This window comes from Giraffa tippelskirchi, chromosome 7 (genome assembly GCF_054371585.1).
Source record: "Giraffa tippelskirchi isolate mGirTip1 chromosome 7, T2T-mGirTip1v1.2.pri, whole genome shotgun sequence".
NCBI lineage: Eukaryota > Metazoa > Chordata > Mammalia > Artiodactyla > Giraffidae > Giraffa > Giraffa tippelskirchi.
In genome coordinates this window covers 132959369-132973735 of record NC_137281.1, presented here as the reverse complement: position 1 = coordinate 132973735, position 14367 = coordinate 132959369, and the positions used below count along the sequence as shown (strand labels likewise).

Here is a 14367-nt window from a genome sequence, read left to right as displayed (position 1 = left end):
TTCTCCTCTTGCCCTCAATCTTTCCCAGCATCAGGGTCTTTTCCAGTGAATTGGCTCTTCACATCAGGTGGCCAAAGTATTGGAGCTTCAGCTTCAGCATCAGCCCTTCCAATGAATATTCAGGGTTGATATCCTGTAGGATTGACTGTTTTGATCTCTTTGCAGTCCAAGGGACTCTCAAGAGTCTTCTCCAGCACCACAGTTCGAAAGCATTAATTCTTCAGCGCTCAGCCTTCTTTATGGTCCGACTCTCACACCCAAGCATGACTACTGGAAAAACCACAGCTTTGACTCTATGGACCTCTGTTGGCAAAGTAATGTCTCTGCTTTTTAATATGCTGTCTAGGTTTGTCATAGCTTTCCTTCCAAGGAGCAAACATCTTAATTTCACGGCTGCAGTCACTGTCCACAATGATTTTGGAGCCCAAGAAAATAAAATCTGTCACTGTTTCCACTTTTTCCCCATCTATTTGCCATGAAGTGTCAACTTAAAAAAGTTGAAAATATACTCACATAAGGCAACTTTTAAAAATACAAAAGAATACATGGTGACAAGTAAAGCTCTCTCTCACCCTTGTCTCCCAGCTGCCCAGCGTGCCTCTTTGGAGGCAACCACCATTTCCTGCCTTTTATGTATCCGTCTAGAGATACCTTCTGTGTCTCCAAGCATGTGTCTCACATGGTGAAATTTCAGAGTGACTAATTTTAGGTACTGCACATAGATCCAGAAAAATCCGTGGCACCACTCCAGAGTAGGAAAAGTCTCAACAGCAGAACATATGTGAGGAAAACAGCTCTTATTCGACAGTGACCTCAGTGTGAGGCAACTGTGCAGCACCAGAAAAGATTAGGCAACCCTGTGGAGCTGTTTCGTGTCTTATGGAACAAACTGCAAACAACAAAAGATGTTTGTTTTCTGAATATCTGTGTTGGCCTCTGTGCTGGGCACTGGGGACACAGCAGTGACGGAGCCAGCCACTGTCTGGGCCTTCACGGCATGTCCTTTCTGAAGGACAAGGGAAGTGGTTTGGTCAAGTCACCCTACTCGGAGCTGTTTAGGCCCCTGGGAATCCTGTGTTCTGCTCTGGCCAGCTCCTTTCAATAGAACATTGACCAGTTGGAGCTTGTACAGAGGGTATGAGAAGAAGGGGGAGGAAACCAGATGCTGTGTCATCTGAGGGAAAGTAGCAGAAATCGGAGGTGTTTATTTAGCCTTAGAGAAGCAAGAGATGATAGGACTTAGGGAGGACCTAGCAGCTATCTTCAAACAGATGAGACACTGTCATGTGCAAGACAGGCCTGATTTATCCTTCCTGGCACCACAAGGCAGAACTGCTGCCAGCTGCTGCTGGTCTGTAGAAGTTAAAGGTGTCAGTATAAGAAAATTCCTGAAGCCTTTGAATGATTGTGCTCAGTGCTCAGTTGCTTCAGTCATGCCTGACTCTCTGTGACCCTGTGGACTGTAGCCCGCCAGGCTCCTCTGTCCATGGGATTTTCCAGGCAAGAATACTGGAGTGGGCAGTCATACCCTCCTCCAGGCGATCTTCCTAACCCAGGGATAGAACCTGGGTCTCCTATGTCTTCTGCATCGTAGATGGATTCTTTACTCTGAGCCACCCGGGAAAACCATCTTGAATGATTAGACTTACCCCCTTCCAAATGAGCTGGTGCCTCAGAGGTAACTAGATTACTCATCTTGTAAGGGAATTAAATGGTCAACAGCTCGAGAGGAGAATTCTTAACCTGGGTTGGGGGTTGAACTCTAACTTTCCTTTCAACTCTGAGAATCTGCTTTCAGAGGCTCTTTAGGGGAGGCCATTATGTATGCCAGATTCTGTTGAATTGGGTTTGTGTTTTTTTTGACATTTTATTTATTTATTTTATTTTATTATTTTTTAAAGTCTTTATTGACTTTGTTGCAATATTGCTTCTGTTTTATTTTTTTGTTTTCTTTCTGGCCCCGAGGCATGTGGGAACATTGCTTCCTGACCAGGGATCAAATCCACACCCTCTGCATTGGAAAGTAAAGTCTGAACCCCTGGACTGCCAGGGAAGTCCCTGTAGAATTGTTAAATAATTGGTGCTAAGTTAAAAGTTTTCTTCTCTAGAGTGGGAGGAAGGGTGTCAGAACTGCAGATGTGCTAAGGTAAATGTGAGCCTGATAGTTTTCATTGTTGTATTAATATTTGTATATTGGTATACAAATGAAGAGGGCTTCCCAGATGGTTCAGTGGGTAAAGAGTCTGCCTGCAGTGTGGTAGACTCAGGTTCAATCCCTGGGTCGGGAAGATTCCGTGAAGGAGGGCATGGCAACTCACTCCAGTATTCTTGCCTGGAGAATCGCATAGACAGAGGAGCCTGGTGGGCTATGGTCCATAGAGTCACAAAGAGTCGGACACGACTGAAGTGACTGAGGACACATGCGTGCGTGCACAAATGAAATCTTTGTTCCTGCTATGCTAGCTAGTAAACAGTTACAAACAAATTACATTCACCTTGGAGCCTTGTATACTGCAGAACTTTGGAACAATGAATAGGAGATCAAACACGTCAATCCTGAAAGAAATCAACCCTGAATATTCACTGGAAAGACTGATGTTGAAGCTCCAATATTTTGGCCACCTGATGCAAAGAGCCAACTCATTGGAAAAGACCCTGATGTTGGGAAAGATTGAGGGCAAGAGGAGAAGGGGGTGACAGAGGATGAAATGGTTGGATGGCATCACTGACTCAATGGACATGAGTTTGAGCAAACTCAGTGAGATAGTGAAGGACAGGGACACTTGGTGTGCTGCAGTCCATGGGGTAGCAAAGAGTCAGAGATGACTTAGCTACTGAACAACAATTTCCCAAAAAATTTGCAAGGTTGCTCAGTTGAGCCGTTCCATAAAAGTGCATCAGATTTAGGAGTTCCGTGGTGGTCTAGTGGTTAGGACTCGGAGCTTTGACTGCTGTGGCCTGGGCTCAATTCCTGCTCAGGGAACTGAAATCTCGCAAGCCAAAAAAACAAACAAAAAACATAGTGCAATAGATGATAGGAAAGCACTGTAGCCCAGACACAGTATTTGGGATGTTTCTGTCCTTTGTTTAGATATTTACATGAAATTGCTTTCCTGAGGATATTTTCTTGAATGGCTAAGATAGTTGGGTCTACAATATTGATCATATTAAAATGTGGCAGCTTAGGCTAGAGGTGAGACATACCTCGACAAATATCCTAGCTCTGCCAGGATTCTTGGGTGTTTATTCAACAGTGACTTATGGAGTCCTTTCTCTAAGTGAGTTTCTGTGCTAGACACTGAGGACATAGCAATAAATAAAGGAGACAGGGTCCCAGCCTTAAGGAAATTTACAGTCTAGTGGTATAAATTAATCTCTGTAAACCTCAGTTTCCTTTCTTGTAAAACTGAGATAATTCCTGTTTCATAAAGTTCTTGTGAAGATTTTAATAAGGTAATATGTTTAAGCACATAGGAAGCAATGGAAAAATGTTAAGCCATTGAAGTTAGTAATCCCATTGCCCCTGGATGAAGAAATTAGAACATTCAATGTTTTGCTGCCAAAATCCATTTGTTAAACAATTTTGCAACAATTAGAGTTGACATTTTATTAAGCACTGAGTCCCCTGGACTCAGTGGCATGGCAACCCATTCCAGTATTCTTATCTTGAAAATCCGACGGACAGAGGAGCCTAGTGGGTTAGAGTCCATGGATGGCAAAGAGTTGGACATGACTGAAGTGACTTGGCTCACACGCCCACAAGTGTCAGTCACTGTTCTGAGTGCTTTACATGTTTTAACTCATTTCTCTCAACAATTCTACAAAGGAGGTTTTATTGTTAATTCAGTTTTCCACTTTTGGAAAATGAAGCCACGGAGTTCCCACATGGGAGCATTTCACTGCCGTGTGTGACACAGCTGGCACTTGAACGCTGGGAGTTAAAGTACAACCAGAGCACATACTGATTCGCCAACACTTAGACTTTAATAGTTTGACTAAAATAGTAAACTGGCTTCCTGACTTTAACTTTTCTGATCCAAAATCGGCAATGTGTATCTTAAATAATACCTTGTTTCCTACTTTTGCAAATAACACATTTTAATAAGTAAGGTACACAGGAGCATTGCACTTCCCTGACTCGATGGATTCAGATGGACAGTGGCTATCGTGTGCCGCCGTACAAATAAGTTTTTCGTTGGAGAATAAACCACTTGTCAGTGCTTTATTTTACATTTTTACAATCTTTAACAAGATGATACCTGGGCAAGCAGAGTATAACATTTCATCTTGCTCTCATATGTATTTCATCTTGGGTGAACTACTAGATTCTTCTAAGATGAAGGCTCAGGCGTTTGGAAAGCTCTTCTACAAAATGACCTTTAGTTGATAGGCATCAGATTATGATTGACAAGTGGGGAAAACATGACTTTAAAAATTCAGGGTGATTCTACTATACCATAGAGTAGAACTTGGTATACTCAGATTTATCATCAATGCCACCAGTGTGAGAAATTAGAATAATAGAATAGAAAACTGGATGGAACTGTTAGTGATCATCCTATCTGAAGCCCTCATTTATGAATAAGGAAGGTGAGAAAATGAGTCCAGATACTTTCTACTTACCCTTACTTTTCATGATCAAATATGCAGATAAATAGAGCCTTAGAGTCAGACCATGGAGTTGTAAGGCTTACCTTGAAGTAAAGTCTGGAAAACGCTCAAAGAGTCTAAAATACACAAAATAATACAATTAGTAATAAACTGTTAAATAATATGATTTCTAACACTAGGTAGGAAGTGTTTCCTCAAGATATTTAATTAAAAAAATTTTAAACCACTTTATTGAGGTATGATTATCATATAAGAAACCGTCCATATTTAATGTACACAACTGGATGAGTTTGGGGTAAGTATACACCTGTGAGATCATCACCACAATCAGGGCTGTAAACATAGGATACTTAAATTTTTAAGTTCCACATATTATAATATCAATGATATTGTTTAAAACTATTTTTTCCCTTTGGTCATTCTTTGATTTATGGATATAACCCATAGCTTATTTTCTCCCCTCAATCCCCACCCCCTTTTCAATAGAATGGGAGCTGACTGATATGGTGGTGTGGGTGACTGGAGCATCAAGTGGGATTGGAGAGGAACTGGCTTACCAGCTGTCCAAACTAGGAGTTTCTCTTGTGCTGTCAGCCAGAAGACTGCATGAGTTGGAAAGGGTGAAAAGAAGGTGCCTTGGTGAGTAAATCTAAAATAGCAGCAGTGCTTCCTAGAAGTAAATCAGAGCCCAGAGTCAAAATTTGGGAATTTTAGAGGGAAGAGGGGGATTTTCATGGGCAGTAGACTCTGGTTCCAAATGCTGAGTGCTTTGATCCAACTCCTTTTCCTTTTGTCACTTCTCAGTTAGCTGGCCTGACCTTTTCCTTCTTTTTCTGCCACCTTTCTACCTTTTTTTTTTTACACTAATTCTTAGCATTAGGGATTGATCATCAGTTCTCTCAAATGCTGGTTTGGATTTTTAGTGACCACCTAAATGTCTTACATTTTTATCTTAGACAAAGAACAGTTTGGTTCTTATGAATGACATACATATGTGTTACCATAGAAATTTAATTGATATTTTGTTAAAATGTCTGATATTAAAGTCATATGAAATATTATAAGATTTTTGTTGTAAAGGACAAAAAAACAGGAGTGGAATTAAATTTTTTTCTGACTGCGCTGTGCAGCATGTGGGACCTTAGTTGCCTGATCAGGGATTGAACCAGTGCCCCTGCAGTGGAAGTGTGGAGTCTTAACCACTGGACCACCAGGGAAATCCTGGAGTAGAATTAAGTTTGAGAAATGCAACTTGATATAATATTTTTCATATATACAGGACAATAGTGTTTTTGTTTATCTGTTTGGGTTTTGGTGTAGTTCACAGTAAAAGCAGTCTCAAGTAATGCAGTTATTATTTCTCATAGGAAATTTCATATCTACACTGAAATAATTTTGAATTTTCCAGAAGATTGTTTTTTTTTTGTCACCTACTTGTCGTTCTTTAAAAATCTTTCTTTCACTTTGCTGATGGAACTAATCACCCAGATATGGAGTTAGCTGCCAAAGCCACAAGCCCTCTTTCACGGTATTGCTCTCAAAGGCCTGTTGTATTTTTGCACTGGGCCACTTCTTTTGACAGTTGCTCCTCCGCTGTTGACACTTGCACTGGAAGAAATGAACCATAACAGTGTTTCTCAGCTTGAGTAAGATTGTTTTCCTTTTATCTGTCATATCATGGGTGCAGACTTTTCTATTGCTTTTAAAAAAGTTAATACTTCACAATTTACTCCTGTGCCCATAAAGCCTTGACACCTCTTCTCTACTTACTTGTTATTCTTATCAAAACACAACTTTGTTGTATTTCAGGGCTAGAATTCAAGGAAATTAGTTTGAACTGTTCTTTTGATAACAGAAATAGAGAGGGCTGTTACAGCCCAGTGTGTTTCTTGGTTGGGAATTTCAAGATTGTGTCCTTTTCCTTATTCACTTCCTGGAATCCTTAGCCTCTGAAAGGAAGCTTTTCTGTGTCACGTGACTGGAAGACCCAAATTCTCATTGATTTTCAGCATAAATTTTTTAAAAGTGTGTTTAAAAATCAAGCAATGAACCTATCATATAACAGATGTACAGAAATACCTCTGTACCTCTAAAGGAATTAATCTAAAATGTTTGTTTTTTTTAGTTTGTAGTATAATCTTGATTCCTTCTAGAGGCTGTTCCCATACTGAACTGGGTAGCCTGTCCCTTCTGCAGCAGATCTTCCTGACCCAGGAATTGAACTGGGGTCTCCTGCACTGCAGGTGGACTCTTTACCAACTGAGCTGTCAGGGAAGCCCGGTCCAATGTTAGGCTGTATATATTTAAGTAGAAGAGAGGAATTCTGTTTCCTGTGTACCCAGCCAGCTTTTTGTTTGATAAGATGTTGCCCATATTCCTGTCAATCCACTTTTTGGTCTTTAAAGAGAACCTCATCCACAGGGCTTCACCCAGAAATGAGCTCATTGCTAAGTGTGGTTGTAGGGTGGGTGTTATATGTAATGTGAATAGCACATGACTTCCATATTAATTTTAAGTGTCTTTGTTTAGAGAATGGTAATTTGAAAGAAAAAGATATACTCATTTTGCCCCTTGACCTGACTAACAGAAGTTCCCATGAAATGGCTACTAAAGCAGTTCTCCAGGAGTTTGGCAGAGTAAGTAGCATTTTGAGTGCATGAATCTTGCTCTGAAGTAACTGCAAAAGAGATTCCCATCTGTGGTGCTATCATTCAAAGGGTTGTGCCTAAGGGTTGGTTCATAAAGCATCTCACTTCATCTCAAGGCCCCGGCTGGGTCTCTTAATCTCTGAATCTGTGGCTTTATGTATTAATAATTGGAACTTTTCTTACCTTAATAAATTAACTCCTCCATGTGGAACAAAAGAAGCTAAAGATTCACTGTACCTTTTATTTGTGACATTATTTTCCATAAAAAGTCGCTTAAGGTGGGAGTTTAATTCCATAGGTGAATTTTGGTTTTATCTTTTCTATTGCTGACCTCTGGAAATGTACTGTCCTGTTCCACTGATTCATCAAGTTAACAATATAACCAACCATCCCTAGGAATTCCAACAATCCGTCTAAGTCATCCCTAAAGTACTCCCTTTCTGATTTTCTTTACTTAGATCGACATTCTGGTCAACAATGGTGGAGTATCCCAGCGTGCTTTGTGTGTGGACACCAGTCTAGATGTATTCAAGGAGCTAATAGAGCTTAACTACTTAGGGACGGTGTCCTTGACAAAGTGTGTTCTGCCTCACATGATTGAAAGGAAGCAAGGAAAAATTGTTACTGTGAATAGTGTTGTGGGAATTATAGCTGCTCCCCTTTCTACTGGATATTGTGCCAGCAAACATGCTCTTCGGGTAAGTCTGTCAAAACTCAACTCTGATAGAATTGACCTGAATGTGTATGGAACATTTACTGCAAGAAATCATTGGAACTAGGTAGTGATGTTTGGAGACAGAGAGACCCAAGAAGATCTTGAGTAGAAGACTCACCCAGAAGATGCTAAAAAGACTTGAGCCTCACATGCCTCTTCCTAATTCAGCAAACATGCAATGAGTACCTACACTGTGTCATACACTGCAACATATCCTGGGAATATAAAGATGATATGATCCCTGCCCTTACAAACTGTATAATTTAGTTGACATGTCACCCTTTACCTTGTCCTCATTTCTACTACATCTTCATGGCAAATTGGGGTCTACCCCTGTTTCTTCTACACACATTTCAGGATTCTACATACATTTACTTGTCCTTCTCATTTCTGTGACTTTGTTTCCTTCCCCTTTGTTGTTGGTGTTTATTTTACCTGAATTTCTAAATGTACATGCATATCAGAAATAGAAACGTCCCACTGGGTGATTAGCCCTGAGCTTCAAATCCCTACTGGGACTAGCCTTGCCTCTGTTTACTCTGACTTCATTGGAAGAAGAAAATCTAGTTAAGGCAGAGTCTAGGAGAAAGTTTAATTTGTCTTGTGTAACTTATGAGATATGAGTATTAGAAATGAATAAATTTTTAATGTTGGCTTAAGAATGGATAAGAAGAAACTACTATGTACATTATAACATGGAGCAAATTAAATTGTAAGGCCAACAGGAGGAAAATGATTAAGAGAGACGTGATATTTAATTAATGCCGTTGAAGGTCAGTTTACATAGAATGTTTCACTGTTGGAATAAGATGCAATAGCTGAATGGTCATCAGTTTCATGAAAATTTGAAGCTTTGGTTCCATAGGATCCTCTTGCTGCTGTGAAGAGCAGACAATTGCAGAGAGTGATGAAATGAAATATTGTACTGATGATTTCCTCATATTTGGTAATGGGGTGTCAGTTACTTCCAGCAGGGCAGTTGGGCAGCTCTCAGGCAGGCACATGAGGGAAGGTGGCCACCCCATCTGTTTGGTACCCAGTATCCCATAAGACATGCAGGATGCTTTCAATCAAACACAGTAGGAGTTGTCTGGCCTGCCCTCCAAGACTGTTTTGTACTGGATTTGATTGTCTGATACCATGTGTCAAGTTGAGATCTAGTTACACCAGTAGCCCAACACTGAAACCAGGAGTCTCTTTTTGAAGGGCACATTTCCTTCCCTGATACCTAGCAAGCTAGAGAGTGAACTTACTTGTTGAAAAGTTCACACACTATACTAGATGTGATTTCAAGCAATGAAAGGTTTTAGTGTCTGGAGTATTGGCTTTCATGGTGTCCTCTCCCCTCTTTTGCTCTAGAGGGGCAGAAGGTTAAAGTTCATTCATTCATTTACGAAGCCTTTTTTCCTGTCCATCTGAGTCAGGCGCTGTATTAGTCTTGGACAGCACAAACCCTCAAAGGCCTTGTGTTTGTTAGGCATCAGCATTAAAGGCTGGTAACTGTTTAATGTTATTGGATCATAAATGAATGTACCTATGTTGGCTGCTTAGGCTTTTCAAAGTTAACTCAGTTTATCACAATGTAGTCTTGGAATATTTCCTGATTTAGGAGAAGAGATGAGGAGAATTAGATGTTTACTTCCTATTTGGTTTAGAAATGGGCAGTATCTTTTAAGTCTAGAGGGTCTAGCTTGTTTTTACAAAAGTCATTGAGTAAGCAATCATATTACATTTTTAACTAGCCGTGTACTCTCTTACTGCACCTAAAATATAAATTTTTGCTGAAACTAATTGTCTCTTCAGATAGTAATTGAAAAAATGGAACTGTTCCTCTATGATAGTTTCCCTTAAGTACTAATTCCAACTTGCTCCCTGTTGTCCTAGCATCTGTACTTTAGGGCACTTTGAGGGATCATCAAAAGAAATCCAGCCTCGATGATGCTCAGTGAACATGCGACCCTTTTGGAGTGGGGAGCTGGCATTCAAGGGTAGTCTCTCAATTGTCCAGTGCAAAATCACTGATGGCACAAGCTAAACCACTGCCATCGGGGAGATGAACCACTCATACCTGTAAAGAGTTAAGAATGCCTGTTCTAGATTGCCTGCGGTCTTACGTTTAAAAATGCTTCATCTTGTGTAATTATATTCCCTGTCCTTTACTCAGGCATTTCAGAACACATTTTGATAATGTGCTGCTATTGTCCTTCATAAAAAGTTGAAGAAAAGTAATTTTGTACTATTAGTAAACATGAGATATGTGTCTGTATTAATTTGTTTTTTTTTTTCTATTAGGGATTTTTTAATACCCTCCGAACTGAACTTGCCACCTACCCAGGTATAACAATTTCTAACATTTGCCCAGGACCTGTGCAATCAAATATTGTGAAAAATGCCCTAACTGAAGAAGTCACAAAGGTAAAATTTCTAGTTGGGGAGTAATTTGAATGCTTTAGTAGTCATACCCTGGCCTTACATCACTATGCCTCAGGGTTTTCATGTTAGAATCCCTTATGAATTATTTACATAACTTAACTCAGCATTAGGAAAATTGTTAAGGTTAGCTGATAGTGCTTTGGCATCCAGCTTTAGTAACAGCTGAAGAAATTACTAAGATACTGCTTATAAGTGATCCACTATTATGTGGGCTATCAATATTTTAAAAACCCAGTTTTAATCAATTCACAAATCATAGCAATGTTGAAAGTTCTGTGTGGCTGAATTTTAGTAAATTAAATTTTACTGGGATTTTAAAAGGGATTATGATGAAGGAACTTAGCAAAAATCCCCTTGTTGAGATGTAATAGTTGTAGGTTGGCCTCACCCAGGCCTGTGCTTACCTCAGGTCATAGATTACATGTAATTAATCTATCAAATGAACAATAAATGTCTCATGAAGAATCCAGTATCACTCCATAATACAAAAAACTCTCTAAAGACCATGAAATTTTCCTTCTTCTCCACTAATATTTCTACTGAGATATAAATCTATATGTTTCCATGTAAATGTTTACATACAATTTATATTTTGCTTTTTCTATGGAGGCACTATAGTAAAATGGAATAAGCACACTGTTACAGGAATCAAGGGACCTGGAATATAGAACTGGTTACTACTAAATGGTCTGTGTGAGCACAGATGAAAGTTACTGCCTTTCTGGGCCTCAGTTTATTCGTAAAATGGTAGTGGGTTAACTAGAGTAGCAGTACCAAATTTTTTCAGTATCAAGAAACCACTTTCATCTTCTTTCTGTATTTCATCCTCATGGACTCCATGTTTTATAGAACTTCATTCGCTAAATGTATGTATTAATAACTTGTTTAAAATTTTTATTATTAAAATGACATAGAGTTATCATTAAGTACTTTAAGATGGTACAATTCTAACTAAAAGTGAATAACTGTTATCTTTTAGTTAGCCTGCACACTTATCTGGTTAAGTGTATGAATTCCATTAGGTTTTCTGAAATATATAGCTTATGTGTACATGCTTAGTCAGGTCTGACTCTGCGACCCCATGGACTGCAGCTCACTAGGCTCCTCTGTCCATGGAATTTTCCAGGCAAGATTACTGAAGTGGGTTGCCATTTCCTCCTTCAGGGCATCTTCTGGACCTAGGGATCGAACCTGCATCTCTTGCATCTCTTTCAATGGCAGGCGGGTCCTGTGCCACCTGGGAAGCCCACAAATTGCTTACAGGCACCCCTTAGTGCCTATGGGGACTCCTGAGGGGCATGAGGCCACAGTAAATGAATCACTCAACTGGATGTCTCCTAAAAGTTCTGTGAGATACCCTAGATAAATACTCATCACTCACGAATTTTTCAAAATTTTCTTAGACTACAGGCAGCACTGCAGACCAGTCCTACAAGATGGCAACCAGTCGTTGTGTGCGGCTGATGTTAGTCACCATGGCCAATGATTTGAAGGAAGTTTGGATCGCTGATCAGCCTTTTTTGCTAATGGTCTATTTGTGGCAATATATGCCAACCTGGGCCTGGTGGTTAACCAACAAAGCAGCAAAGAGAAGGATTGAGAACTTCAAGAGTGGTGTGGTAAGTCCAATTTATACATTTCTGAATTCATATCAATCTTGTAGGATAGTATGAAATTTGCCAATGCTTAAAAACTTTTCTTACTAACCGGCTGCCAATCTCATGATATACTAATAAATACAAAAGATATAAAAAGTTTTCCATCCCCAATGCATATCTGTTGGTTTACTGTAAATTACTACTGGTCTTGGAGAAAGTTTTCTACAAGGTAAAAATCAAATCAAGGATTGCCATTTTTTTCTTCTACGTTGCTGTTTGGCCAGTGTATGTGCCAAAATGCTTTTTCTCCACCATGTCTCCCCACAAACTCCAACCCATCCTACAAGTCTCTACATTCTATAAGTGTCACCTCCTTGGGTTGATAGCTGGCCTCCCCTCCCATTTCTCCCCAGGACTAGGTGCACATTAGCCCTCTGTCAAAGCACTTCCACACTATTAGAGATGTAGTCTCACCTGTAGTGCTGGTTCCTTTGACTTTGTTCCAGAAGGTCAGTTTGCACATCTGAAATGTGCCTATGTCCGTGTTTAGGAAAACTTGCTGATAGCTTATTCTTTCAGCACTCATTTTTTCCAGAAAAGTGAGGAATGTTAAATGAACTGGTGAAAAAAGAAACAAAAAACTAAAAACCCAAACAAAATACTTAAAGAGACTTAAAGGTTATAAAACTTTCAGTACGCACTAACATGTTTAGAGCTTGAAAAATCACAAAGAGGGCTATTCATTTTATACTAACCAGTTTGTTTTGGGTCAAAACATTTATAAGTGATTTCGTAATGTTGGAACTTGGTACTGTGGGGTGGTTCTAAAGGTAGAGCTTCATCAAATATTGCATCAGTTTGAAATTTAGAGGACAGCAGATAAAGCAGCATTGTGCCCAGTGATAGATAAGAGTTGAGGGGGAAAGGCCACCTTACTAAAGAGGTGAACCAACATCCTGGTTAAAAGCATGGAGCAAGGTGCTGGGCTACCTAGGCTGAAATCCCAGCTCTACCCCATACTCATCCTAAGATCCCAGGCAAGTTATTTCTCTATATCTCAATCTCCCCATCTACAATACTTTGGCCACCTGATGTGAAGAACCGACTCATTAGAAAAGACCCCGATGCTGGAAAAGATTGAAGGCAGGAGGAGAAGGGGATGACAGAGGATGAGATGGTTGGATGGTATCACTGACTTGATGGACATGAATTTGAGCAAGCTCTGGGAATTGGTGATGGACAGGGAAGCCTGGTGTGCTGCAGTCCATGGGGTTGCGAAGAGTCGGACACGACTGAGTGACTGAACTGAACTGAACTGAACCATCTACAAAATGAAGATTACTGTTGATAGTAGCACCTAGTCATAGGATTGTTATGGGGCTTAAATGAGTTAGTATGTGGAAAGCTCTTAAAACATACTCTGGTGTGTTACAGTCATTAAGTATTAGCTGTTACTGCTTTTGTTTTGATGGCAGGAGGATATCTAGCAAACAGACAGTAAAGATTAAAGAATTAAATAATATGGCAGAGGGAGAACGCATTATAGAAATCACTGTTTCAGAGGGGAAAGAAGGACTAAGGGCTAGAGTTTCAGTCCCATTGTAGCGGTTGTTGTTCATAAGAAGGTTATTTTGTTTTGTTTACAGAATACCAACAGAATACCTAACATAAATCTTGGGCTTCCTGAGAGCCTCAGTAAAGAATCCACTTTCCAATGCAGGAGATGCAGGTTCGATACGTGGGTCAGGAAGATCCCCTGGAGAAGGACATGGCCACCCACTCCAGTATTCTTGCCTGGGAAATCCCATGGACAGGGGAGCCTGACGGGCTATACACCACGGGGTCGCAAAAATGTCAGACACTACTTAGCAACTAAACAACAGCAGTGTAAATATAGGCATTGCATTACATCTAACATTTGCTAAAAATCATGACTTCTCTCTTCCTACCAACATATTTGAATTATTGCTTATTACATCGTCTGACTGCTTTATCACTTTATGATAAACTGGGCATCCTTTCATTTCCCCAAATCATTCTGAGATATACCTTATTCTTTACACAAAACCCTATAAACTTGAAAAAGTTGTTCATTTTTTTTTACTTCTCTCCTCATTGCTCTTTCCTCCCTACTGTTATTTTGTATTGTGTATATTCACCTCCTTATTGAAATTTGTTTGTAAGAATCTCAGTTAAGAGATTGCCACTATTATTCCCAAACTAAATGTTGTTGTTGTTATTCAGTCACTAAGTTGTGTCTGACTCTACAATCTCATGGATTATAGCACCCCAGGCTCTTCTGTCCTTCACTATCTCCTGGAGTTTGCTCAAATTCATGTTCATTGAGTCGGTGGTGCTATCT

The 14367-nt window shown here is 39.8% G+C and overlaps 2 protein-coding genes across 24 annotated transcripts in view; one reads left to right on the top strand and one right to left on the bottom strand.

Moving 5' to 3' along the window:
- Positions 1–14367, bottom strand: part of PCNX4 (pecanex 4) — an 84318-nt gene that overhangs the window by 23212 nt on the left and 46739 nt on the right. For 9 of the 21 annotated variants that reach the window (XM_081509740.1, XM_081509733.1, XM_081509741.1 and 6 more), the window contains 4 exons: positions 12480–12623; positions 6046–6219; positions 5169–5281; positions 4695–4727 (listed from right to left, as the gene is read on the bottom strand). The gene's annotated coding sequence lies outside the window, so the exon portion shown is untranslated. Of the gene's footprint in view, positions 1–3961; positions 4728–5168; positions 5282–6045; positions 6220–8707; positions 8850–12479; positions 12624–14367 lie in introns of those variants that run through there. The other 12 variants (XM_081509730.1, XM_081509737.1, XM_081509728.1 and 9 more) reach the window with 3 other exon arrangements.
- DHRS7 (dehydrogenase/reductase 7) overlaps positions 1–14367 on the top strand; it is an 81528-nt gene that overhangs the window by 64855 nt on the left and 2306 nt on the right. For 2 of the 3 annotated variants that reach the window (XM_081509753.1, XM_081509752.1), the window contains exons 2-6: positions 5098–5250; positions 7141–7247; positions 7718–7957; positions 10267–10389; positions 11811–12026. In XM_081509753.1, coding sequence (XP_081365879.1) covers positions 5098–5250; positions 7141–7247; positions 7718–7957; positions 10267–10389; positions 11811–12026 — 839 coding nt within the window. The remainder of the gene's footprint in view (positions 1–5097; positions 5251–7140; positions 7248–7717; positions 7958–10266; positions 10390–11810; positions 12027–14367) is intronic. The other variant, XM_081509754.1, reaches the window with a different exon arrangement.